Source organism: Ovis aries, chromosome 7, assembly GCF_016772045.2.
Source record: "Ovis aries strain OAR_USU_Benz2616 breed Rambouillet chromosome 7, ARS-UI_Ramb_v3.0, whole genome shotgun sequence".
NCBI classification, from domain to species: domain Eukaryota; kingdom Metazoa; phylum Chordata; class Mammalia; order Artiodactyla; family Bovidae; genus Ovis; species Ovis aries.
Window position 1 is genome coordinate 52,335,314 of NC_056060.1, and position 27,529 is coordinate 52,362,842.

General features: G+C 41.1%; 2 protein-coding genes across 6 annotated transcripts in view; one reads left to right on the forward strand and one right to left on the reverse strand.

Moving 5' to 3' along the window:
* TEX9 (testis expressed 9) overlaps window positions 1-16,939 on the reverse strand; it is a 251,995-nt gene extending 235,056 nt beyond the window's left edge. Inside the window, exon 1 of the mRNA XM_060417893.1 lies at window positions 16,652-16,939. The gene's annotated coding sequence lies outside the window, so the exon portion shown is untranslated. The remainder of the gene's footprint in view (window positions 1-16,651) is intronic.
* RFX7 (regulatory factor X7) overlaps window positions 14,828-27,529 on the forward strand; it is a 145,397-nt gene continuing 132,695 nt past the window's right edge. Inside the window, exons 1-2 of one of the 5 annotated variants that reach the window (XM_042252418.2) lie at window positions 14,828-15,002; window positions 17,659-17,824. In XM_042252418.2, coding sequence (XP_042108352.1) covers window positions 17,664-17,824 — 161 coding nt within the window. In that variant the 5' untranslated portion in view covers window positions 14,828-15,002; window positions 17,659-17,663. Of the gene's footprint in view, window positions 15,003-17,058; window positions 17,514-17,658; window positions 17,956-27,529 lie in introns of those variants that run through there. The other 4 variants (XM_042252419.2, XM_042252420.2, XM_042252417.2 and 1 more) reach the window with 4 other exon arrangements.

Sequence of the window (27,529 nt, forward strand, 5' to 3'; positions counted from 1 at the left end):
AGTTCCCTAGCTCTCTTCAAGTTACTACTACTGATGCTGCTAAGTCGCTTCAGTCATGTCCGACTCTGTGCGACCCCAGAGACGGCAGCCCACCAGCCTCCCCTGGCCCTGGGATTCTCCAAGCAAGAACACTGGAGTGGGTTGCCATTTCCTTCTCCAATGTGTGAAAGTGAAAAAGTGAAAGTGAAGTCACTCAGTCATGTCCGACTCTTAGCGACCCCATGGACTGCAGCCTACCAGGCTCATCCACCCATGGGATTTTCCAGGCAAGAGTACTGGAGTGGGGTGCCATTGCCTTCTCCAATTCAAGTTACTATGAGGTCACTTATAAGTCTGCTCCTGGGTTTCTGGGCAGTTATTCTGAATTTCCCCAGGGCCTGGCCAATAACCTTCTCTTTCTCATTTGTGCTCTTACTCTGGAGCTCCATCAAAAAAATCTCCTTAGTTTCTGGACTTTCCTGGTGGGCCAGTGGTTAAGACTCCACCTTTCCAATCCACGGTGTGAGGGGTTGATCTCTGGTTGGGGAACTAAGTTCCCACATGCTGTGCGGTATGGCCAAAAATAAAAATCTCCTCAGTTTCTATCCACCCCTGGGCCTGTTGCTCTTACCAAGACTAAGCAATTATCTTATCTTCAGAAAGCCTTTTTGACTTATCTACTCACAGTTGCTTCTTACTTATTGCCTCTATTGGCTGCTATTGTCTAATGATTCGTGAGGTCTGCCTCTCTTGTCTTTTTGTGTACTTTTTTCGTTAACCACCAACTGCCTAACCTTCTCCCTTAATCAATCATACTTATATTCTCCAAAAAAAAAAAAAGTGAAGTCGATCAGTTGTGTCTGACTCTTTGTGACCCCATGGACTGTAGCCTACCACGCTCCTCCATCATTTTCCAGGCAGGAGTACTGGAGTGGGGTGCCATTCCCTTCCCCAGTGGATCTTCCCGACCCAGGGATCAAACCCGGGTCTCCCTCATTGTAGGAAGACGCTTTACCATCTGAGCCACCAGGGAAGCCCTATATTCTCCAAGAAAGGAATCAATTTGTTAATTAATCATTAACTTCTTACTTGGGCAAAGATCTTATATTTAGCCAGTTCACAGGCAAGAGTCCTGGAGTGGGGTGCCATCACCTTCTCGGTCAGATACATGAGGGATGACATAAAGAGTGTAGTGAATGTGACTGTTAGTTTTAAGTGTCAACTTGACTATGCGAATGTTCCAGTTATTCAATTAAAAAGCTAACCTCGGTGTTGCCTTGAAGGAATTCTGTTAGATGTGGTTAACGTATACAATCGTTTGACTTTAAGTAAATGAGGTTACTTTACTTTGGAAGGAAAGTTATGACCAACCTAGATAGCATATTAAAAAGCAGAGACATTACTTTGCCAACAAAGGTCTGTCTAGTCAAGGCTATGGTTTTTCCAGTGGTCATGTATGGATGTGAGTGTTATAAAGAAAAGACTATAAAGAAAATAAAGACTATAAAGAAAATGAGCACTGAAGAATTGAGCGCTTTTGAACTGTGGTGTTGGAGAAGACTCTTGAGAGTCCCTTGGACTGCAAGGGGATCCAATCAATCCATCCTAAAGGAGATCAGTCCTGGGTGTTCATTGGAAGGACTGATGTTGAAGCTGAAACTCTAATACTTTGGCCACCTGATGTGAAGAGCTGACTCATTTGAAAAGACCCTGATGCTGGGAAAGATTGAGGGCAGGAGGAAAAGGGGACGACGGAGGATGAGATGGTTAGATGGCATCACCGGCTCGATGGCCATGGGTTTGGGTGGACTCTGGCAGTTGGTGATGGACAGGGAACCTGGTTCATGGGATCGCAAAGAGTTGGACACAACTGAGTGACTGAATTGAACTGAACTGAAAGGAGGTTATCCTTGATATTCTGGGTGGGCTCCATCTAATCAAGGGAAAGGCCTTAAGAGCAAAACTGCTGCCAAGTCGCTTCAGTCGTGTCCGACTCTGTGCGATCCCCTAGACAGCAGCCCACCAGGCTCCCCCATCCCTAGGATTCTCTAGGCAAGAATACTGGAGTGCAGGGGGCGGTCCTAAGATGGCGGAGGAATAAGACGGGAAGACCACTTTCTCCCTCACAAATTCCTCAAAAGAACATTTCAACACTGAGCAAACTCCACAAAACAACTTCTGTAGGCTGGCAGAGGACATCAGGCAACCAGAAAAGCAGACCATTGTCTTCAAAAACAGGTAGGAAAAAATATAAAAGACGAAAAAGGAGACAAAGGAGGTGGGGAGGGAGCTCCGTCCCGGGGAGGGAGCTCCGTCCCGGGAAGGGAAGCCCATCCCGGGAAGGGAATTTTAAGAAGAGAGGTTTCCAAACACCAGGAAACACTCTCCCTGCCGAGTCTGTGGCGAGCCTTGGAAACACAGAGGGCAACATAACAGGAAGGGAAAAATAAAGAAATAATTAAAACCAACAGATTACAAGCCCACCAGTAACTCCCCCAGTGGAAAAGGAGCACAGACGCCTGCATCCGCCACTGGGAAGTGGGGGCAGGGCAGGGAAGCTCGGGAGGCGCGGGCTGCAGTGCTTTGTAAGAATCGGGCAGGAACGCCCCACGCGCAACCAGAACGATCTAACTTGGGCTAGCAAACCAGACTGTGGGATAGCTACCACGCGAAAAGCTCGAACATAAGACACCTCCAGGACCAAGCACAGAACAAAGGACGGAACGGAAAAAAGCCAGCTGCAGACCATCCCCCGCCGGGGACAGGCAGCCAGAGCCGTAAGGGCTGGAAAGGGGCAATTGCAGACCTGGAGAGACTTTACTTACCTAACTGCAAGCAGGCTTCTTTGCTAAGACTTCTGGGGGTGCTGGACAGTCATCATCTGCCTCACAAGGGGCGCCAGCGGTCCACCCAGAAAACTGAGCAGCAGAGGCAGAAAAGGCGACAAGTCGTAGCTATCGCGCTCGCCAAACTCCTGAGCTGCTCGGACCCGGGAAGGGCACAAAACACAGTCCCAACCAAATCTGTGCCTCTGAGGGCTGCCTGAGCGCCGAACCTGAGTGGCTTAGACCGGGGAAGTGCACGCAGCCTAGGGCCGGCCTCAGACAGTTCCCGGCTGAGCATCGTAGAGCCGGAGCGGTTTGTACACCACGAGAAGGGACAGGTCCAGCAGGGCTGAGACACTGCCTGCACACGACAGCGCTATTTGTTTGCAGCATCCCCCCTCCCCACAGCGCGACTGAACTAGTGATCCTAAAAAACCAGCATAAAGAAGAAGTTAAACAGAGGGAACCGCCTTGAAAGTGACCCCACGATGCCCACAACATCAGAGAAGGGCCAGGTATATTTTTACTATTTTTAAAATCATTCCCTTTCTTTTCTTTTTTTTCTTTTTTATGACTTTTTTTTTAATAGTTAAGTCTTCTATTCCTCCTCTAATTTTTATTTCTATAACCTATTATTAATATTCAAAACAAAAGACTTTTTTTTTTAAGGCAAACACCATATATAGTCTTTGGGTGGTTATTGGTGTTTGTTTTTTTGTTTGTTTGTTTGTTTTTAATAATTCTTGTGGCTTTTTTTTTCTTTTTTCCTTTTTCCTTCTGCTTCTTTTCTTTAATATTGTACTTTTGAAAATCCAACCTCTTCTCTAGATTTTTAATCTTTGCTCTTCGATTTTTGTTGTCAATTTTGTACATTTAAAAACCCAAACTTCACTACCCAAGTTTACCTGAGAGCGAGATTACTGGCTTGACCACTCTCTCCTCCTTTGGACTCTCCTTTTTCTCCACCAGGTGGCCTCTGTCTCTTTTCTCCCCCATCTCTTCTCTATCCAACTCTGTGAATCTCTGTGTGTTCCAGATGGTGGAGAACACCTAAGGAACTGGTTACTGGCAGGATTTGTCTCTCTCCTTCTCATTCCTCTCTCTTATCCTCCTGGCCACCTCTGTCTACTTCCTCCCTCTCCTCTTCCCTGTATAACTCCGTAAATACCTCTGAGCGGTCCAGACTATGGAGCGCACATAAGGAAGTGACTACCGGCTAGCTTGCTCTCTCCTCTTTTGATCTCACCGCATCTCATTCCAGTCACCTCTAACTACCCCCTCCCTCTTCTCTTCTCCTTGTGACTCAGTGAACCTCTCTGGGTGTCCCTCAATGTGGAGAAACTTTTCATCTTTAACCTAGATGTTTTATCATCAGTGCTGTATAGATGGAGAAGTCTAGAGGCTACTATAAAAATAAAACTGAAAACCAGAAGCAGGAGGCTTAAGTTCAAAGCCTGAAAACATCGGAGAACTCCTGAATTCAGGGAACATTAAGCAATAGGAGCTCATCAAATGCCTTCATACCTACACTGAAACCAAGCTCCACCCAAGGGCTAACAAGTTCCAGAACAAGACATACCACACAAATTCTCCAGCAACACAGGAACACACTCCTGAGCTTCAATATACAGGCAGCTCAAAGTTACTCCAAAACCTTTGACATCTCATAACCCATTACTGATCACTCCACTGCACTCCAGAGAGAAGAAACGCAGCTCCACCCACCAGAACTCCAACACAAGCCTCCCTAACCAGGAAACCTAGACAAGCCACTGATACAACCCCACCCACAGTGAGGAAGCTCCATAACAAAGAGAACTCCACAGATTACCAGAATATAAAAAGGCCACCCCAAACGCAGCAATATAAACAAGATGAAGAGACAGAGGGATACTCAGCAGGTAAAGGAACAGGAGGGTTGCCCACCAAACCAAACAAAAGAGGAAGAGGTAGGGAATCTACCTGAGAAAGAATTCTGAATATTGATAGTGAAAATGATCCAAAATCTTGAAATCAAAATGGAATCACAGATAAAGACAAGGTAAAGACACAGATAGAGACAAGGATTGAGAAGATGCAAGAAAGGTTTAACAAGAACCTAGAAGAAATAAAAGAGTCAATATATAATGAATAATACAATAAATGAGATCAGAACCACTCTGGGAGCAACAAATAGCAGAATAACGGAGGCAGAAGATAGGATTAGTGAAATAGAAGATAGAATGGTAGAAATAAATGAATCAGAGAGGAAACAAGAAAAATGAATTAAAAGAAATGAGGACAATCTCAGAAACCTCCAGGACAACATGAAACGCTCCAACATTCGAATTATAGGAGTCCCAGAAGAAGAAGACAAAAAGAAAGACCATGAGAAAATACTTGAGGAGATAATAGTTGAAAACTTCCCTAAAATGGGGAAGGAAATAATCACCCAAGTCCAAGAAACACAGAGAGTTCCAAATAGGATAAACCCAAGGTGAAACACCCCAAGACACATATTAATCAAATTAACAAAGATCAAACACAAAGAACAAATATTAAAAGCAGCAATGGAAAAACAACAAATAACACACAAGGGGATTCCCATAAGGATAACAACTGATCTTTCAATAGAAACTCTTCAGGCCAGGAGGGAATGGCAAGACATACTTAAAGTGATGAAAGAAAATAACCTATAGCCCAGATTACTGTACCCAGCAAGGATCTCATTCAAATACGAAGGAGAAATCAAAAGCTTTACAGACAAGCAAAAGCTGAGAGAATTCAGCACCACCAAACCAGCTCTCCAACAAATTCTAAAGGATATTCTCTAGACAGGAAACACAAAAAGGGTGTACAAACCCGAACCCAAAACAATAAAGTAAATGGTAACAGGATCATACTTATCAATAATTATCTTAAATGTAAATGGGTTGAATGCCCCAACCAAAAGACAAAGACTGGCCAACTGGATACAAAAACAAGACCCCTCTATATGCTGCTTACAAGAGACCCACCTCAAAACAAGGGACACATACAGACTGAAAGTGAAGGGCTGGAAAAAGATATACCATGCAAATAGAGACCAAAAGAAAGCAGGAGTGGCAATACTCATTTCCGATAAAATAGACTTTAAACAAAGGCTGTGAAAAGAGACAAAGAAGGCCACTACATAATGATCAAAGGATCAATCCAAGAAGAAGATATAACAATTATAAATATATATGCACCTAATATAGGAGCACCGCAATATGTAAGACAAATGCTAACAAGTATGAAAGGGGAAATCAACAATAACACAATAATAGTGGGAGACTTTAATACCCCACTCACACCTATGGACAGATCAACTAAGCAGAAAATCAACAAAGAAACACAAACTTTAAATGATACATTAGACCAGTTAGACCTAATTGATATCTATAGGACATTTCACCCCAAAACAATGAATTTCACCTTTTTCTCAAGTGCTCATGGAACCTTCTCCAGGATAGATCACATCCTGGGCCATAAATCTAAACTTGATAAATTCAAAAAAATTGAAATCATTCCAAGCATCTTTTCTGACCATAATGCATTAAGATTAGATCTCAATTACAGGAGAAAAACTATTAAAAATTCCAACATATGGAGGTTGAACAACACACTTCTGAATAACCAACAAGTCACAGAAGAAATCAGAAAAGAAATCAAAATATGCATAGAAACGAATGAAAATGAAAACACAACAACCCAAAACCTGTGGGACACTATAAAAGCAGTGCTAGGAGGAAAGTTCATAGTAATACAGGCATACCTCAAGAAACAAGAAAAAAGTCAAATAAATAACCTAACTCTACAACTAAAGCAATAGAAAAGGAAGAATTGGAGAACCCCAGAGTTAGTAGAAGGAAAGAAATCTTAAAAATTAGGGCAGAAATAAATGCAAAAGAAACAAAAGAGACCATAGCAAAAATCAACAAAGCCAAAAGCTGGTTCTTTGAAAGGATAAATAAAATTGACAAACCATTAGCCAGACTCATCAAGAAGCAAAGAGAGAAAAATCAAATCAATAAAATTAGAAATGAAAATGGAGAGATCACAACAGACAACACAGAAATACAAAGGATCATAAGAGACTACTATCAGCAGTTGTATGCCAATAAAATGCACAACGTGGAAGAAATGGACAAATTCTTAGAAAAGTACAATTTTCCAAAACTAAACCAGGAAGAAATAGAAAATCTTAACAGACCCATCACAAGCACGGAAATTGAAACTGTAATCAGAAATCTTCCAGCAAACAAAAGCCCAGGTCCAGACGGCTTCACAGCTGAATTCTACCAAAAATTTCGAGAAGAGCTAACACCTATCCTCCTCAAACTCTTCCAGAAAATTGCAGAGGAAGGTAAACTTCCAAACTCATTCTATGTGGCCACCATCACCCTAATACCAAAACCTGACAAAGATGTCACAGAAAAAGAAAACTACAGGCCAATATCACTGATGAACATAGATGCAAAAATCCTCAACAAAATTCTAGCAATCAGAATCCAACAACACATTAAAAAGATCATACACCATGACCAAGTGGGCTTTATCCCAGGGATGCAAGGATTCTTCAATATCCGCAAATCAATCAATGTAATTCACCACATTAACAAATTGAAAAATAAAAACCATATGATTATCTCAATAGATGCAGAGAAGGCCTTTGACAAAATTCAACATCCATTTATGATAAAAACTCTCCAGAAAGCAGGAATAGAAGGAACATACCTCAACATAATAAAAGCTATCTATGACAAACCCACAGCAAACATTATCCTCAATGGTGAAAAATTGAAAGCATTTCCCCTAAAGTCAGGAACAAGACAAGGGTGCCCACTTTCACCGCTACTATTCAACATAGTTCTGAAAGTTTTGGCCACAGCAATCAGAGCAGAAAAAGAAATAAAAGGAATCCAGACTGGAAAAGAAGAAGTAAAACTTTCACTGTTTGCAGATGACATGATCCTCTACATAGAAAACCCTAAAGACTCCACCAGAAAATTACTAGAGCTAATCAATGAATATAGTAAAGTTGCAGGATATAAAATCAACACACAGAAATCCCTTGCATTCCTATACACTAATAATGAGAAAGTAGAAAAAGAAATTAAGGAAACAATTCCATTCACCATTGCAACGGAAAGAATAAAATACTTGGGAATATATCTACCTAAAGAAACTAAAGACCTATACATAGAAAACTATAAAACACTGATGAAAGAAATCAAAGAGGACACTAATAGATGGAGAAATATACCATGTTCATGGATCGGAAGAATCAATATAGTGAAAATGAGTATACTACCCAAAGCAATTTACAAATTCAATGCAATCCCTATTAAGCTACCAGCCATATTTTTCACAGAACTAGAAAAAATAATTTCAAGATTTGTATGGAAATACAAAAAACCTAGAATAGCCAAAGCAATCTTGAGAAAGAAGAATGGAACTGGAGGAATCAACCTGCCTGACTTCAGGCTCTACTACAAAGCCACAGGCATCAAGAAAGTATGGTGCTGGCACAAAGACAGAAATATAGATCAATGGAACAAAATAGAAAGCCCAGAGATAAATCCACACACATACGGACACCTTATCTTTAACAAAGGAGGCAAGAATATACAATGGAGTAAAGACAATCTCTTTAACAAGTGGTGCTGGGAAAACTGGTCAACCACTTGTAAAAGAATGAAACTAGATCACTTTCTAACACCACACACAAAAATAAACTCCAAATGGATTAAAGATCTAAATGTAAGACCAGAAACTATAAAACTCCTAGAGGAGAATATAGGCAAAACACTCTCTGACATAAATCACAGCAGGATCCTCTATGATCCACCTCCCAGAATCCTGGAAATAAAAGCAAAAATAAAGAAATGGGATCTAATTAAAATTAAAAGCTTCTGCACAACAAAGGAAAATATAAGCAAGGTGAAAAGACAGCCTTCTGAATGGGAGAAAATAATAGCAAATGAAGCAACTGACAAACAGCTAATCTCAAAAATATACAAGCAACTTATGCAGCTCAATTCCAGAAAAATAAACGACCCAATCAAAAAACGGGCAAAGAACTAAATAGACATTTCTCCAAGGAAGACATACGGATGGCTAACAAACACATGAAAAGATGCTCAACATCACTCATTATTAGAGAAATGCAAATCAAAACCACAATGAGGTACCACTTCACACCAGTCAGAATGGTGATCCAAAAATCTGCAAGCAATAAATGCTGGAGAGGGTGTGGAGAAAAGGGAACCCTCCTACACTGTTGGTGGGAATGCAAACTAGTACAGCCACTTTGGAGAACAGTGTGGAGATTCCTTAAAAAATTGCAAATAGAACTACCTTATGACCCAGCAATCCCACTGCTGGGCATACACACCGAGGAAACCAGAATGGAAAGAGACACATGTACCCCAATGTTCATCGCAGCACTGTTTATAATAGCCAGGACATGGAAACAACCTAGATGTCCATCAGCAGATGAATGGATAAGAAAGCTGTGGTACATATACACAATGGAGTATTACTCAGCTGTTAAAAAGAATACATTTGAATCAGTTCTGATGAGATGGATGAAACTGGAGCCGATTATACAGAGTGAAGTAAGCCAGAAAGAAGAACACCAATACAGTATACTAACACATATATATGGAATTTAGAAAGATGGCAATGACGACCCTGTATGCAAGACAGCAAAAAAGACACAGATGTGTATAACGGACTTTTGGACTCAGAGGGAGAGGGAGAGGGTGGGATGATTTGGGAGAATGGCATTGTAACATGTATACTATCATGTAAGAATTGAATTGCCAGTCTATGTCCGATGCAGGATACAGCATGCTTGGGGCTGGTGCACGGTGATGACCCAGAGAGATGTTATGGGGAGGGAGGTGGGAGGGGGGTTCATGTTTGGGAACGCATGTACACCCGTGGTGGATTCATGTCAATGTATGGCAAAACCAATACAGTATTGTAAAGTAAAAAAAAGTAAAAAAAAAAAAAAGAATACTGGAGTGGGTTGCCATTTCCTTCTCCAATGCATGAAAGTGAAAATTCAAAGTGAAGTTGCTCAGTCGTGTCCGACTCTTCGTGACCCCGTGGACTGCAGCCCACGAGGCTCCTCCGTCCATGGGATTTTCCAGGCAAGAGTACTGGAGTGGGCTGCCATTGCCTTCTCCAAGAGCAAAACTAAGATTGTTTCTAAGGAAAAAGAAATCCCACCTGTGAAACTGTAGTGCCTATTCCTGCCCAAAAGTTTCTGGCCTGTTAGCCTGCTGCCTGCCTTACAGAGTCTGAACCTGTTAGCTTCCACAATTATGCCAGTCAATTCCTTTATATTACATAATAAAATAATTAGACTAAATATTATGATAAGTATATGATGATAATCAATATTATAAGAAATTTATAATATAATCTACTGGTTGTTCTCTGATACAACCCTGCCTTATACAGTGAGGGCGAAAGAAGACATTTGGAAATTTGATACTCAGCACAAACTTTATCATCAGCTCTTCACTCAAACTGAGGCTTCCCTGATGGCTCAGTGGTAAAGAATCTACCTGTCAACACAGGAGATGCAGGTTTGATCCCGGGGTAAGGAAGATACTCTGGAGGACAAAATGGCAACCCACTCCAGTGTTCTTGCCTGGAGAATTCCATGGACAGAGGAGCCTGGCGGGCTACAGTTCATGGTGTCGCAAAGTTGGACACACACACACACACACATTCACTCCAATTAGGCCAGTCTCCTGTTTATCTCTTCATAGTGATTCTCCTTTCCCTGCTCTGCTCACATTGCTTTTCCTTCTGACTTGCCGCCACTCTTGTCTCCCACTTTCATAAACTCCTTTCCTTTCCTTACACTCTAGCTCTGTCAGAAGCCCTCGATAAAGTCACCTCCTTTTACTTTAGCTCCATTTGCTCTTTTCTCTCTCTTAATTCCCTCAGCAGATGTTAGTTGTGCCATTCACTGTGATTCTTAACCTTACTCTCTCAACACTGTTTTGTATGTTGTCTTCACTGTTAGTTAGGTATAAATCTGTAAGAACAAATTTGATTGTGCAAGAAATGTTATGCTTCTTTATTGTGTTTAAATTAAATTAAATTCACCTGAGACTTAAGTGATTCCAGCCTTAATTCTGCTTATGTAGAAGGCAATCCAATCCCAGTTATTACCAGGCTTCCCTCCCTTTCTCCCTAGGAATTCACCAGAGTCTGGAAGATTTATGTTGAGCCAGAAAATGGGGGAAGATGGACTTTGACATCTTCACTGTTCCGGGATGTATGGTCCCCACAAGCCAGACAACAGCTCTCTTATGGACTGAGTAGCAGTGGCAGGGGGATTCAGTCTTCTTGGGGTCACCATGCATCTATCTGATGTTTGGCTAGCTCTTGGGGTCCTTCAAGGAAACAAGGCTGGTATCCTCACTACTGAAACCCTGACTTTGACTCTTTTCCAGTGTGGGAAATGTTTTGTTTTGCAACAATTCCACCTACGCACAACCCCTCCTTCCCTCTCTCTCTTTCCTCCTTTCCCTCTCTCCCCAGATGCCCCTACCTCTTGAATCCCCTGGCAAAATCCCTTTGGGAGCAAGAAACCTGGAGGGCAAATCGCTGGGCACAACTATTGGGATACCATTGATGTTGCATTCTAAGGAGCTGTGTCCAGGCGGCTTCAATGACAATGCAAGCAGTGCCTCCTGGAGTTGTCTAAGAGAGAATTTCTGTCAACTTCTTTCTGCCTAGAAACACAAACTCCCTAGAAGCCTGTTTGGAATGGAGGGGAGGGAAAATATAAGAACATAAACCAAATTAACAGCTCAATAAATTATCCTGTCACACACTTGTTTTTCTGTTTGTCCCCTGTATTTTCACTTGGTGTTTAAAAATATGTGTGGGCTGATATGTGTTCCAATCAGATTATGAACTTCCTGAAGATTAGAACAATACTGTATTTACCGATTATTTTAAAATCTTTCTCAGTGTAATAATTAGTATATGAGGAGGACATAAGTGTGTCTTGAACCGCAGAACGATAAGCCTGTGGATTACTGACTAGGCTCCACCAGTTCAAACTGCACCAGGGCTGACCTCCTTGTTGAAGGACTGGCTCCAGTGTCTTTTCACTGTCACTTTTAGGGTTAGGTAAATATACTTTTACTTTACCGGCTTCTGTTCACAGCTGCTGCTAGCCTGAATTTCCAAGATATCACATTTCTACTTGGGACCTTTCTGGCCCCAAGTTAAAAAAGTAAACATTTCTTTTAAAATTCAGACAGATGATATTAACTTGAACCTTCTTTCACATCAAGAGAATTCAGGTCACAACATAAACATGTCTGTCTATGGTAACAATAATGGAGAATTTCTAAATGAAATCAAAGCAGTACCTGGTATGCATTTTCATAATACCTTTCACTTGAAGAGCCAAGTACATTAGAAGAACTTTATCTCAATAATCCTTAGAGATAAGTAAAGGGACCTGACAGAATGACTTGTATAGATAGGGTAACATAACTAGGTTGTTAACACCCTGTTGCCTTGCCTAATATTTAAATAGCCACCCATGGACTGTACCCACCAAGATCCTCTATGAGATTTTCCAAGTAAGAATATTGGAATGGGTTCCCATTCCCTACTCCATAACTTCCCAACCCAGGGATCGAACCCAGTCTCCAGAGTTGCAGGCAGATTCTTTATCATCTGAGCCACCAGGTAAGGGCATGAATAGTTAGGCTACTTTGCCTTAACAAACCATTGTTTTAATGACATAATGGAATATTTGTGCTCTGACAGGAGAACTCACATTTTCACATCACACTAACATTAGTAAGCACAGTATGGAGAAAGTTTAACCAAATTTGCCAATATGCACTTGGTTTTGAACTTTCCAACCTATCTCTTTTGTAATCTTGCTTCCTCTTTGTTGTCTGTCTCCCCATTGCCCTCACCTCCCTTGCTCTAAAGCTAGTAAAAGACTGAAAACTCAATTACATTACAGCATTGGAACTAATAGATCAGCTCCCCTAGGACTCCATGCATTTTGAAAGACAACAGCTTAGCCCAAAGAAAGTGGTTACACCACTTTCAGATATGGTGAAAGATTTTTTTTGGAGGTGGAAAGCCTTCCATTCCTGTTCCCTTAAATAACAACATGTAGATGATTACATATTCTACTTTCAGCTCCAGAGGGAAAAGTTTGCAACTAAAGAAGGCAGAGAAAGTAATGGTAAAGGAAAAGAGGATGAAGGAAGACTTAGTTTTCAAGGAGAGAAGGAAAAGAGAGTAGAACCTTATCTTTTCCACATCTGTAAATCACCGTAACTTGTGGAAATTAAATGTACACTTTAAGCACTTATTCAGTATTAACCAATGATGAAGCCCATTTGGGCCTCATCTTTTGTCAGAACAACTGTAACTAATAACACAGAATAACATTTTGTAAAATGGGCTGTGTCTCCGACCCCTCCATTTCCTCCCCTATACACTCTTAAGGATCTGAGCACAAAGCTAACACTGCATTATTCGCTCATCCCATGTGTCTTCATGGCTTCACACCAGTGTTTGCTCTGCTCCTTGGTCTGAAAACATCTTCCCTTATGGCTCTGCCTGTTGAACATCATTCATCATCATCATTCACCCGATGAGACCCCATTCAAATGCTAGCCAAGAGGTCTTCTCCAAAAGTTCTTTTTGCCTTGAGTAGGACCAATCCCTTCCTCCACTATACTCATCATTTTGTGTAACTAATATGTAGTAATAGGTCTCTCTGCTCCCCAGGATGCAAACTATTTTAAGTTGGGACCAGGTCTTATCTATTTATTTATTTATATTTTCAGTGTCTGATGTTCTTATGTACTGGGTATAATAAATGTATGTACAGTTATCATATAAGATAGTTTCATAAATGACACACAATTTAGACAGAAGAGAGCAAGATGGTATGATGTACTAGGCTAAGAAAATTAAGGTTAGGTCACTACTGAATTCAACAAATATTTACTTAACACCTAGGAGTAAGGAATTGTGTCCCAGGATTACTAGGATAAATAGAACATGAGGCTTTGAGGTGCTCACAGTCCACCTTATAGGTTATCTTTCTCTGTGCATAGCAGTACCCTGGTTTAGGTATCACCTTAACATGTTTCTCACAACCTGTGAGGTGAGGTAGGTCATGATTTTCATTTTTACCAGGATGGAAATAGAGGGTTTGAATTTTTAGGTTTTCTGACTCCCAGACTGGAGTCTTTCTTTCCCACTACATCAGTGTTTCTCAAAATTTTCCACAGGAGTACACGTACGTTCACAGGGAGAACAGACTTATAATCTTCAGGGTTGAGAAACAGAAGCTCAAAATCTAGTATGTTCTATTGAAAATTCATGATTACTATAACGTTTCCCATTACTTCTCAGTGAGTCAAACTGAAGGTCTGAGGAAATGAACCACATTGATTCTGGGTCCCTGAGGGGCCTTAGTACAGTTTCATAACAAGAGGAGGGCAAACAAATTTCAGAAACACCATGGCCACACTGCTGCCTTCACGCAAGGTGTCTGGGTTTCGCTTGAGCCCTCACCCAGGATTCTGAGTAACTTCATCAGATTTCTTTCAGGTTTCTTCTAGTATAACTGACTATATTCACTGCCCCGTCCGAAAACGGTAACAAAACTGCACGCACTACCCCCAGATTTTAAGTAAGTAGTGGGGGCTGACCATTTACAGCCTTCCAGCAAGGATGTCCATTCTAGCAATAAGATCTCTTCAATCTGATACTATTTGCCAATCCATTCTTCTCGTTGCTTGTTGAACCTAAAAGTTGGAGATCTCGCTTCCAACCGCCTGTGGGTCTTTGAAGGCCCCATAGGTTCAACGACGTCCTTTCGTCAGCACCGCCGCTAGAGGGCAGCCCAGGATTGCAGCTCTGCTGTGCCCTCTAGTGGCTGGTGGGCTGACATGCTCTTTTATGGAACCTATAAAACCCTCAAAAGTTGCACTCGGGAAGTCAGCCTGTGTGACACCCGGCAGCGAAGTTGTAAAAAAGCGTCCTGGTTCTCAGCTTCCTTTTCTTAAAGACTTTGGCAGACTCAGATAATTTCCCGTCTTGGATGAATCTCTCGCTCTCTAGGGTCTCCCCCTCCCCGGGTGTGGCAACGTGGAGCCATCACTCTCTCTTGGCAAGGTAAAAAATTAGAACCTGGGGGACTTCGCGACTTTGCCCAAAGTCTTTACTTCCTCCATCTTCTGCATGGATATAGAGCTTATATAGGCATCCAAAATCTTTCGATATAACCTCTTTTTCGGCATGAGACTTCAGGATTCAAATCCTGGCTCCCTCATTTACTCTTTGGGTCACTTTAAGACAGTTAACCTCACTAAGCTTCTGGTTCATCTGTAAAATTGAGAGAATAGTGCCTACGTTATACAGTTTGCAGATGGTAATGTATAGAAAGTGCTAGGTCTTTCACAGTGAAAGTGTGCATTCGTTATTAGCATTAGCTAGTTTTCTCAAAGCTTCTAAGTGCACACCACGTCTTTCAATTTGGTACAAAAAAAAAAAAAAGCCTGTCTTTACATAGGACCCAAGGGTACATGTGCAAAAATGAATTAATAAACAACTTAATTTTCTAAAAGTAGCTAAGCTAACAGTGACCTTAGCTTATGGAAAGAGGGGCTCGTTATGTGATAGAATCAGTGCCATGGGCTTCAGAGTGCAAAGGAACCCAACAGGCCTAGAATCCTCATGAAAGAGCTATTTTGCACACAGGTGCCCTTCCTCTTTCCTAGTCCCTGTGCTCCCACCACGTGTAAGAATTCAGCGAATCTGGGAGTGGATTCTGTGAGTTAGGCCTGGGGGCACGATGGTGCAAAAGCAAAATGGTTCCAGGCCAAGGCAGGGAACTGAGAACTCCAAAGGCCAAGAAACCCAAGCCAATCAGATTCCCCACACCCAGGAGTCTAAAAGGTGGCAGAGACTCGCTGCCCAAAGTCCAAGCACGGCAGGAAAGTGGCCAGAGAATCTGACAGGTAGAAACACGATAGAAACTGTCAGAAAAGTTAAAGCTGAAGAGCTCATAACCCCCACAGGCCCAGAGAAAGGTCAGTATGAGCTGAGCAGCTGTTCCATCTGGTGCCAGAGACCTTGGCTGTAGTCTACACCAGGCAGTTTAGGCCTCCCTGATCAGCCCCACCTAGAAAAGCCAATTCTTCTGCTCTTAAAGGGGACCTGCCTGTTTCTGGCAGGGAGTCTTACTCTCAGTGGGCAAAGCTAGCTCTTAAGGATGAGTAGCGGGGGAGGGGGCAGAGAGGACGTTTAGGGGTTCAACTGGATCCAAAAGGAAGGCGCTTGTGAATGGAGCCTGAGCCACCATGTTGTGAGAACTACACGCGTTTCTTTCCGAGGCAGGCAGGGGCCTTGGCTGCCAGGGACCCTGACAAGCCGCGACTTGAGCTGCGCTTTGGAGACTGGGTTGGCTGGAGAGCGGTATAGAGGAGGAAGGAGGGCGTTCCTGCAAAGGGGGTGGGGTGGGGAGGGAGGTGAGAGGAACAGCAGGAGCAAAGGCACGAAGGAAGAATGAGTCTGCTGCGCGTTGAGAATGGCATGGAGACTTCACTGATTGGAGCCGAGAGTTCTTGCAGGGGGATGGAGGCAGCGATGATTGGATAGCTAAAGTGGGGCCAGATTTGGAGGGCTTTGAATGCCCGACCGAGGAGCACTCAACCCAGCTCCTGCCTCGCGATTTCCGTTCAAGACTGAATTACCTAAAGGGTGGTTAATTCCAACGGGTGTTCTTCTTTGGGGGCTTCTGAAAAGTCAGTTTATCCTCTTACCTCATTCAATTCTGTTCTTTTCACCAAGGAGAAAGTAATCCTCACTTGTCGAGGGGAGAGGGGATAATGTTGACTGATTTCACTTTACTTGCTTGGAGGATGCAAAAAAAAAAATCCCATTTCCACGCCAAATATTAAATTTGGTTTCTCCTCCTCACGCAAGTTCTCTTTCTCTCGCCAGCACCTCCCCCACGTTTTTCCTGCTCTCCACCAGCTCGGCCAGTTGCCTCCTCAGCCCCGGAGGCGCGCGTTCCGGGCCCGGCTGGCCCGCGCTCGCTCTCCGCGCCCGGGCCCCCCCCCCCCAGCCCCACTCCTGCCCGCGCCCGTACCCCGCATACACTGGTCCACGCCCCCCCCCGCCCCCCCGCGGCCGAGCGGTAGGTGTTTTGCCGTCTGCGCCGGGCCGCAGTGCGGCTGCGCGCATTGGGCTGCCTCCGGGGCTGGCAGGGCAGCGGCGGCGGCGGGGCCGGGAGCGAGCGGCGGCGACGGCGGCGGCGGCGGCGGCGTGGGGAGTGGCGTGGAGCCGAGCCTGGGGCTGCAGCCGCAGCGCGGGGCCCCCGGAGTAGAAAGCCCCGCGGGCAAGAAAGGAAAGGCCGGGCCGTCAGGTCCCTGAGCAACCGTTCTCCTTGGATTTGGGGGAGCCTCGCCCCCACCCCACCTCATCTTCAGACGCCCCCTCCTCATCCACCCGCCCCCCTCCAAGCCCTGGCCGCTGACGGGAGGAGGCGGCGGCGGCGGCGGGGGGCTGAGGGGAGCCGCCATGCCTCTCCCGCGGTGAAGCGCCCCGGCCGTAAGGAGCCGCTCGGTCTCCCCGGTGATGTCCCCCAGGCGGCAGGCGAAAGCGACTCACTCGAGCCCTGGGGTAAAGGCCTAGCTTATCCAGCTTCCTTCCTCCTCCTCCTCCTCTTCCCCTCCCCGTTCCTCTCCCCCTTCGTCCACCCCTCCCCGTCTCTTCCCTCACCCTTCCCCGCGCCCCCATCTTCCCTCCCTCCCTCCCACCCCTCCAGCAGCGATGGCAGAGGAACAACAACAGCCGCCACCACAGCAGCCTGATGCCCATCAGCAGCTTCCCCCCAGCGCCCCCAACTCGGGGGCTGCTCTGCCAGCCCTTGTGCCCGGGCTGCCAGGGACAGAGGCCAGCGCGCTGCAACACAGGATCAAGAACTCCATCTGGTAAGAGGATCCTCCATCGCTGGGGTAGAAAAGCCCAGGCACATTTCTGCTGCAAAGAGGGTGGGGGGCGGCGGGCTGGGGAGCGGAGGAGGAGGCTGATACATTCATTGAATGTGGGTCTCCGAAGTCGGGTGCGTATTTATAGTATCTCTGGAGGTGTGGGGACTTTGCATCAGTCCCTGGGCTCCGGAGCCAGAAAATGCTTTTACCCCCTCCTCAATTGCAAGTGCAGTTGAATAAGTCATATGTGTTTTTCACTTATGTGTAAGAGGAATATGGGTCGAAATTAAGTCATGTTGCATGATGATAGTATGAATTTGGGACTGAGAAATGTGAAATGTGTTTACTTCTTTTTGCAGTCATACTGGGAGGAAGCAGTGTATTGTGAATTTTCACCAAACAGACATTGTGCATAAGGCTATTAATATGCAGCGCAAAACCTAATGTGTCTCTTTCTTTCAGTTGGCTTAGCTGCTGTTTCTGAATGTTTTTGCCTTCTTTATTCTGAGATTAAATTTCTCTTCCAGGGACCTTAATCTTTTTGCATTGATTGTGAAGAAAGGGTTTCTGTAGTATGAGACATTTTAAGGTGGTAGTTTACACTGTAAAGTGATTTTCTAATTTTAAAGGATGCTTTAATTTAAAATAAATGTGTTGCCATTTCGTGTCTTTTTTTAGAAACCTTGGATGAAATACCCCTTGCTATTCTTGTACTTTCTTGTATAAGAATTTGCAATATTTCAACATTAGATTAAACTCTGAAAGACTGGTGGCAGTCTTTTAATAATTAAATACACTGAGTTAAGTCTATCCTCTGTTAGAGCCATTGGAAATATTCTTTAAACATGAACTTGCATTATTTTTGTAGGATTCTTCATTAACTGAAATGTTATAAAAAGTGTAGTGCTATTTTTTAAATGGAAAGCATTATTTGGAGTTTGGTCTAAGACTGCTTTTAATAGATGATTAAAAATAGAATTAAATGTGTTTTAAAAAGCTCTGATTTTATGAAATCTTACATGTTCATCATCGAATATGATTACTGAAATACCAAATCTCCTTACTTTTTATATTGTAATTAAAAAATAAATGTATCGTAAGACAACTGGCATTGTAGTACAGTATTTACACACTTAAAAACAGTGACGATTTTTAAATGCACAATTAAAGTTTGTTATATAGTAATTTTCATTAATTTCTTGGCACACATCCATATTGTCATGATGCTAATATGAAGTAGGTCAGTGCAGGCTTTAATAGTTTGATACTGCACAGTATTTGGCAGCTGAGTATCTTGCTTTCAGTTTTCATTTTTAAATGAAGTTTAAATATTTTTAAAAGAATTTTTTAGGGTTGACAATAGTCATGTTGTTGCAATTTGAATAGGTCAGATAAATAAGATTGTATGTGGGTGAGAGAGAGAGAGAAGGGTTTATTCTTTGATGGATGCCCTCACCCCCTTTTTAGGGCTATAATTTAAAGGAAGAGATACTCAATATCCTGATTATCATCAGGGTTTTCAGAAACCAGGTTTCTTCCCCCTAACTTAATGTTACCAGCGTCTCTGAAGTCTGAATTGAGCACTTTGGTTTTTACATTCAGGTAAGGGACATTCAAGTTAAAGGACTAAAATATTTTAAGAAAGGCAAATTTTGAAAGTTGAATTAATAATTATGTTTTGATTTATTGTGAGAACAATAGGGGAAAGGATCGTTCACCTTATATTTTTAAAGTATGAGTAAGTTGTATAGGCAGCAGGCTGAAGTATTTGAATAATAATGTAGTGGAGTGCTCATTTGGTAAATCATGTGATTTAATTATTCTTTAATTGATCATTTATATTTACACATCTATTACAACTTAACTGTGCTGATTTTAATGTGAGGAAAACTCCTAAAGTACAGTGTACTTCAGTTTTTGGTACTTTGAAAAAACAGAATGACAACAAACACCTTAATCCCCAAATGTACAATTTTATAACTTCATTTTAAAATTGTACTGGCACACTAGCATTTAATTTTCAGCTTTAGAAATCCTGTTTGCACAATTATTTATTTATATTTAAAACTTTAAACATTCGTGGATCATAAACAGTGTTAGTGGCTATATTTATGTATGGCCTCATAGCCCCTCCTCCACAACACTGGATGTATGTTATTCATTAAGTGACTATATAAAATAAAGATATTACAAAGTGAACGCTCTTTTACTCCCATCTCCTCCTAAGAAATAGTATGTGTGTGTGTATATGTATAAAATTAAAATGACTTAATAGATAAGATTGCAGTTATTTAGATATCTCATTTCACATTTATTGAAGCAACAGTATCTTTTTACCTATTATTTTGTCACTTGATAATGTTCTGAAAGATTATCATGGACTATGTCCTATATCAACCTTTGGTATCATTACTAATGAGACTTTAAAATTTCATTATACAGAAGTGTGGTACTTAATAATTATCAAGTGAGCTTTGCATTTAGGTTGATCATAGTTTCTAAATTATTGGACTTCATGTCACAAACAAGTCTGAACTTGTCCTCATATTTTACAGATACATCGTATGTAATGTAGGCCTTTAGCTAGACAGTGAATTATTTATTATCTGTTCATAATTAATCTATTCTGTTCATTAAAGTAAAATACTATTAGATGAAAGTATGTCCATGGTTATTTCAAGCATTAAATGAGTGTTTGGAAAAATATTAAGTATTCAGAGTTGAAATCATGATGTTAATGATTTAACATCAGGAGCCCTATTTCTTAAGATTTGGAAATACATGTTTTTCGAGATAGTTCTACAAAATAAAGTTACTAACTTGTTAGTGTTGTAATATTTGTATAATATACTTATGGGTACCTTCCACTTAAGTCCAAGGTAATGAACATGCACCTTTCTTGATCTCATTCCCACTCCATAGAGATCCAAGTCACTTCCCTTACACAGCTCACTTGAGAGTAATTTTCAGAGGTATGTTTTAATACTGAATAGGCTATACAATTGTTTTTATATTTTGTAAATAATAGAAAATAATTCTGTTATAAACTTTTCATTAAAAAAAATAAGCTAGTGACATGCATTTTTTTTTCCTAAATAAAGACTCATACTGGCAACCTAAAACAAAGCCACAATCTAACCTCACTGTACACTTTAACTTACATTGCACTCCTCTTAGATAAGTTACCGAAGTAAGTTTTTCCTTCCTCTTATCTATGAGTGTCTTCATAGTTTTGTTTTTTGTGTGTATTTTAGACCAAAAAACCCTGTGATTTTCTTTCCCTTTAAAAAGTAGTTTTTCTTGAAACCCTGGTAGAATAAAATTACTGTGGAAAAATTGCATTTGAAATCTCTCCTGCCTGTTTGTGATTAGTTATGTTTAAGAATAATCATACCTGCATGGTTGGGAGTGATTAACATATTTGAAATTAGATGGTATCATAGATGACAAACCTTTCCCTATAAATTCAAAAGAAAGCCTGATGTTCCATTGTAGAAAATGTTCTAATACTTTATTTACCCAACAAATTCAGGAATTCTTAAAAGTATTACTTATTATCCATTATTATTTTTATTTATATACTTCTGTTTGCAAGTAAGACCTATAAACCAAAAGCAATCCTATATGATGTGTTATTCTACTCACTTTATGGAAGGAGATAAATTGAGTGACAGGGAAGCTGTAGGATTCCTCTGATTTCGTTATCAGATGCTAGAAGTGGTCCTGTGGCTATAGTTCCTTGTCTTTCTTTAATCGTGTAAATCATACAGAGGTCTGAATCTGGTACATTTTAGATTTAGAATTGAAACCCAAATTGAGCAGCTTATTTCTTAGTTGCAGTAAGCAAAGTATGGCAATCCATAAGTTTTTTAGCAAAGTGTGGCGATCCATAAGTTTTCTTCTTAGTGCCATATTTGTCCTATTTTCTGTCCCTGTGAAAGAACTCAGTAGTTCAGTTTTGTCCTTGGTTCTGGTTTAGGCAATTTTTAGCTGTCTAAGAAATAGTTATTGTTTCTTCAACTGCAGTGGAAAACATTTACTATAAAGCTCATGACTTTAGAATTTACTTTAACCATAAGCCTAGGATTTTCATTTTGCTTTAAAATTAGAGACTGACTAGCAGTAAATCATCTGGCTTTTAAATATTTTGAGTAGTTGTTTGACATGCTACCTGCCCTGAGTTCAGTCTGTCTTCCATACCCACACCAAAAACTTAGAGTTCTTTTGGCTTGTCTGTAATGAGGCCAGCTGTAATGGTGCATCCTAGCACTGTTTCTGGTTCCAGAAAGAAGGCAGCTCTCCTCTATAATCTAAAACCGATGAAAACGTCTTCCTCTGTTATTCAGAAAGCAAGTTAAGCATTTTCAAGCCCCTCAACTTTACAGCCTTATTTAACTTAGGTAATGGATATATGTGTGTATAAATAATTGACCAATTTGCTCTCCCCAGTGAGAGGTGTCTTGAATGATGTAATGTGCAGAACTGATTTGGTTTCTGTCTCACTATTAGTTTTTGGTATTATTGAGGGAAATGAACTTCACAGTGGTAGGAAAGACAGAAGTATAGCTTATTTTTGTTAAAGATGTTTTGAAGAAAAGCTTAAGTTAAATCACTTTATATTAGAAAAATGTTACACACTAAAATTACACAAATGAAAATAATTAAAATGAGGCTTGTCATTCACTTAAATTTGAACAAGAACAGTGTGTTAAGTGCTCACCTGAGTACCTGCTGTATATAAAGTAGTATGCTAGAGACTGGCATTTGAGGAATGCCCATTCACTTGTAATATTAACCTTGTAATGTTAACCTAAGCAATAATGTGTACCAAAACCTCTCTTTTATTCAGTTCAGGGCCAGGGAATGAGGTGACAAGTGCTAAAGCATGGGAAAAGTAGACCCCTTAGTTTCCTTGTGGATAAAACGCAAAATTTATACCAGATGACCTTGCAAGTTCCTTTAGCTTAAATTTCCATAACTCTGTTACAAAATTAATATTGACAGCAATAGAAAGTATACCATAAGTACAGAGAAAGACTAACATTTAACTAATCAGCAGTCAGCAGAACATTTTCACTGGACAAATTACTAGGTCTTGCTGGTGTTTCCTTGGGTGCTAGCCCATGAGGACTACCTGAAGGTGTAATTCACTTGTTACCTTGTGCAAGACTTCTCTTACGTGAGATTCAGTCTGCAGATATTTATTAAGCATATATTACATTTAAGGTATTCTAAGAGCTGTTGTTAATTATGCAGAAATATGTAAGACTATGTAGTACTCCCTGTTGTTGGGAAGTTTACTAGTTGTTGGTTAAGAGATTGCACTAGGAGGTTGTTTGTGTGATTGTTTTATTTATAAAAAGGTGCTCAATACTTACAAGCACCTTATAGGAACTTTTTTCCTGTAGTAATATTTTAAGGCAGTGGTGAGTGTTAATAAGCTGTGTATTCTCTTCAGAATAGTTGAGTGTTGAGTTGAGCGTCACAGCTTTATTCATCAAGGGTGGACATTTTAATTCATAGTTGTGACTGAGTGTTCTTTATAATTACTATAAAGTACAAGATAATAAGATACTCTGACCAAACTAGACCACTTTGTCCGGTGCCTCCTTTTGGTCTTTTTACTTGCTTTCTCATCTGCTTCCTTGAGAGTTCTAAGAGTTCAGGTTAAAGATGAGCAGCACGGACCAATAGGAGGAAGACTCTTCCAGTCCTGGGCAGAATATTAAACAAGGAACAATAAGCCTAATGCACTTGATTGCTGACTCTGAGATTAAGATAGTTAACACTTAACCTTATCCTACATGAATACAAACTTTAAAACATGATTTAATTCCTCTTTCTTGACACATTTACTTTTTTCTGTTTCGTGGACTATATACTTCCTATTTGTAAGAGGAAATAGAAAACAATGAGGTTTGCCTAATTATGCACCTCTATCAGACATCTATTACAGGAGCTCCTATATATATTAGAAGAATGTGTGGGAGGTAAGCTTTTATATCTTAGAACAAACAAAAAACATCCAGATATATTCCTTGCTATTTGCACACTATTTGGTTTCTTGATTCAGAGAGTGAGAGGTCAGAGTGACAGATTCCAATCTGTTATGTTTTGGAATTTGGGGAAGCAAAAGTCCATATGCTGTGAAATACCATCTCCTCCAAATAGCTTTATCTTGAAAAAAAATTACCTGTACCCATTCCTGGTCTGGATTTGAATAGGAAGGGTTCAGATAGCAAAAGATACATTTACACTCTTTGTGACACAAGATTCAAATTGACTGGAACTTGCAAATGCTACAAGTCTGATTGATGAGTGATGCTTACCAAAGGCATGGGAATAGGAAGTGATGGTACATATGCCTATAGTTACCACCCCTTTTCTTTCTGAAATCTGTGATTTTTAGAATTTGAGCTCGATTATAGATAAAGCATCAGAACTATTGGTTATCTTGGAGGATGGTCCCTAGAGCTTTATAGGATGGTTGCCAGCTTTGATGTCTGATTTTAAGATACAAGCTAAGCATGGAGAACACTTGGGTTTGTGTTTTTCTATCTTTTCTTGTCGTTTTATTTTTCTATGACTTGCCTAGTTTGATCATCTTTTACTGCCAGGTGACTTCAAGATGGGAACAGGGAATTACCATATTAAGTGGCTCCTTCAGTTTGTATTATCCATAACCCTTATCTTTGCTTTTATTGTCTTGTTTCTCTGTTTAGGTCTGTGCAGGTTTTTTTTACCTGCTACCTTAAAAACCCATTTCGTTTTTCTGATGACGCATTTTAACTTTAAGATCCAACTCATGTGCCACTGCTTCCATGAAACTTCTCCCCGCTCCTGAGGAACAATGATCTAAGGTGTATAAACTAATTTTTTTCATTAATTTAGACTGGCCTTACCTGAGATAAATCCATTTTAGTGACATTTTAACTTAATTTAAATGAAATATTCTCATTTTCCAATATGTAAAGTTTATAGGAATTCAAAGACTGGATATACCTGAAACAGAGCAACCACTGCATAATAAGTAGTTTACAATGTGACAGTAAAATACTATTTGTATATGGAATAGCCAAGAACTTGCTGTTATTTTGCAATATACATAATATTTTAAAAATTAATTGGATAAGAATATCACTTCAGTGATATCTTGCTTGCAACAAAGCTGGTGCTTCTGGGAGGTTGGGAAATGTATTAGAACAAGGTGCTTCAGTTAAACGTAAGTGAATACTTCCTTACTTTGATTGCATTCATTAGATTTATTAATTTGCATTTGTGTAAAAGCAGTCTGTGATCAAAAAATTAACTGTCAGATTATTAAATGCATGATCCCTTTTTCTAAAGCAGAAGATATTAGCAAGCATTGTTTGGGCAAATTCTGTACACACGAGTTTCAAAAAAGTGAGAAAATCAGTGCCTTTCCTATGTCTGCATAATCAATTCAATGCCCATTTATTTTAGTGTCTAGTACATACTGGCATAAGTAAGTAAGTGTTAGTCACTCAGTCGTGTTCGAATCTTTGCGACCCCAGGCTGTTCTGTCCATGGATTCTCCAGGCAAGAATACTAGAGTAGGTTGCCATACCTTTCTCAAGGGGATCTTCCCGACCTAGGGATTGAACCTGGATCTGTTGTATGGCAGGCAGATTCTTTACTGTCTAAGTCACCAGGGAAGCCCACATACAGGCCTAGGAAGATTAAAAAGATTAAAAAGCAGTAAGACACTAGCTCTGCCTCATATTCACCCTCTGTGTGTAGTCGTATGCAACAGAATTGAATTTAATAAAGGTTAGATTTTGTGAATGCAGTGATGATGTAATCGATGGTATAAACAAATACAGAATTTAGATGAATGCGAGATTCAGTGAGGACATAATAGTATTATTGGCAAAATGCAGGATCATGGCCTTAACAAAATCAAAGGATTGGCTTCTGATCCAAATACATTTAACAGTTTGCTTACTCAGTTCAGTTCAGTCGCTCAGTCATGTCCGACTCTTTGCGACCCAATGAACTGCAGCACACCAGGCCTCCCTGTCCATCACCAACTCCCAGAGTCCACCCAAACCCATGTCCGTCGACTCAGTGATGCCATCCAACCATCTCATCCTCTGTCGTCCCCGTCTCCTCCTACCCTCAATCTTTCCCAGCATCAAGGTCTTTTCAAATGAGTCAGCTCTTCGCATCAGGTGGCCGAAGTATTGGAGTTTCAGCTTCAACATCAGTCCTTCCAGTGAACACCCAGGACTGATCTCCTTTAGGATGGACTAGTTGGATCTCCTTGCAGTCCAAGGGACTCTCAAGAGTCTTCACCAACACCAAAGTTCAAAAGCATCCATTCTTCGGTGCTCAGCTTTCTTTATAGTCCAACTCTCACATCCATACATGACCACTGGAAAAACCATAGCCTTGACTAGATGAACCTTTGTTGGCAAACTAATGCCCCTGCTTTTGAATATGCTGTCTAGGTTGGTCATAACTTTCCTTCCAAGGAGTAAGTGTCTTTTAATTTCATGGCTGCAGTCATCATCTGCAGTGATTTTGGAACCCCCCAAAATAAAGTCTGACACTGTTTCCACATCTATTTGCCATGAGGTGATGGGACTGGATGCCATGATCTTAGTTTTCTGAATGTTGAGCTTTAAGCCAACTTTTTCACTTTTCTCTTTCACTTTCATCGAGGCTTTTTAGTTCCTCTTCACTTTCTGCCATAAGGGTGGTACCATCTGCATATCTGAGGTTATTGATATTTCTCCTGGCAATCTTGATTCCAGCTTGTGCTTCCTCCAGCCCAGCGTTTCTCATGATGTACTCTGCATATAAGTTAAATAAGCAGGGTGACAATATACAGCCTTGACATACTCCTTTTCCTATTTGGAACCAGTCTGTTGTTCCATGCCCAGTTCTAACTGTTGCTTCCTGACCTATATACAGGTTTCTCAAGAGGCAGGTCAGGTGGTCTGGTATTCCCATCTCTTTCAGAATTTTCCAGTTTATTGTGTTCCACACAGTCAAAGGCTTTGGCATAGTCAATAAAGCAGAAATAGATGTTTTTTCTGGAACTCTGTTTTTTCGATGATCCAGTGGATGTTGGCAATTTGATCTCTGGTTCCTCTGCCTTTTCAAAAACCAGCCTGAACATCTGGAAGTTCATGGTTCACATACTGTTGAAGCCTGGCTTGGAGAATTTTAAGCATTACTTTCCTAGCGTGTGAGATGAGTGCAATTGTGCAGTAGTTTGAGCATTCTTTGGCATTGCCTTTCTTTGGGATTGGAATGAAAACTGACCTTTTCCAGTCCTGTGGCCACTGCTGAGTTTTCCAAATTTACTGGCAAATTGAGTGCAGCACTTCCACAGCATCATCTTTCAGGACTTGAAACAGCTCAGCTGGAATTCCATCACCTCCACTAGCTTTGTTCGTAGTGATGCTTCCTACGGCCCACTTGACTTCACATTCCAGGATGTCTGGCTGTAGGTGAGTGATCACACCATCATGATTATCTCAGTCATGAAGATCTTTTTCGTACAGTTCTTCTGTGTATTCTTGCCATTTTGCTTACTGGGAGATCTTTATTCCCACTATTAGGAATTAATTGATGATAGTAAGCCTTGCCAGTAATGAAACTAATTAGAGGAGAACAGTTTAGGAGAAAATTTGCTTGATTGAAGAGTGGGGTTTTCACCTGTCGCAATCCTCTCAT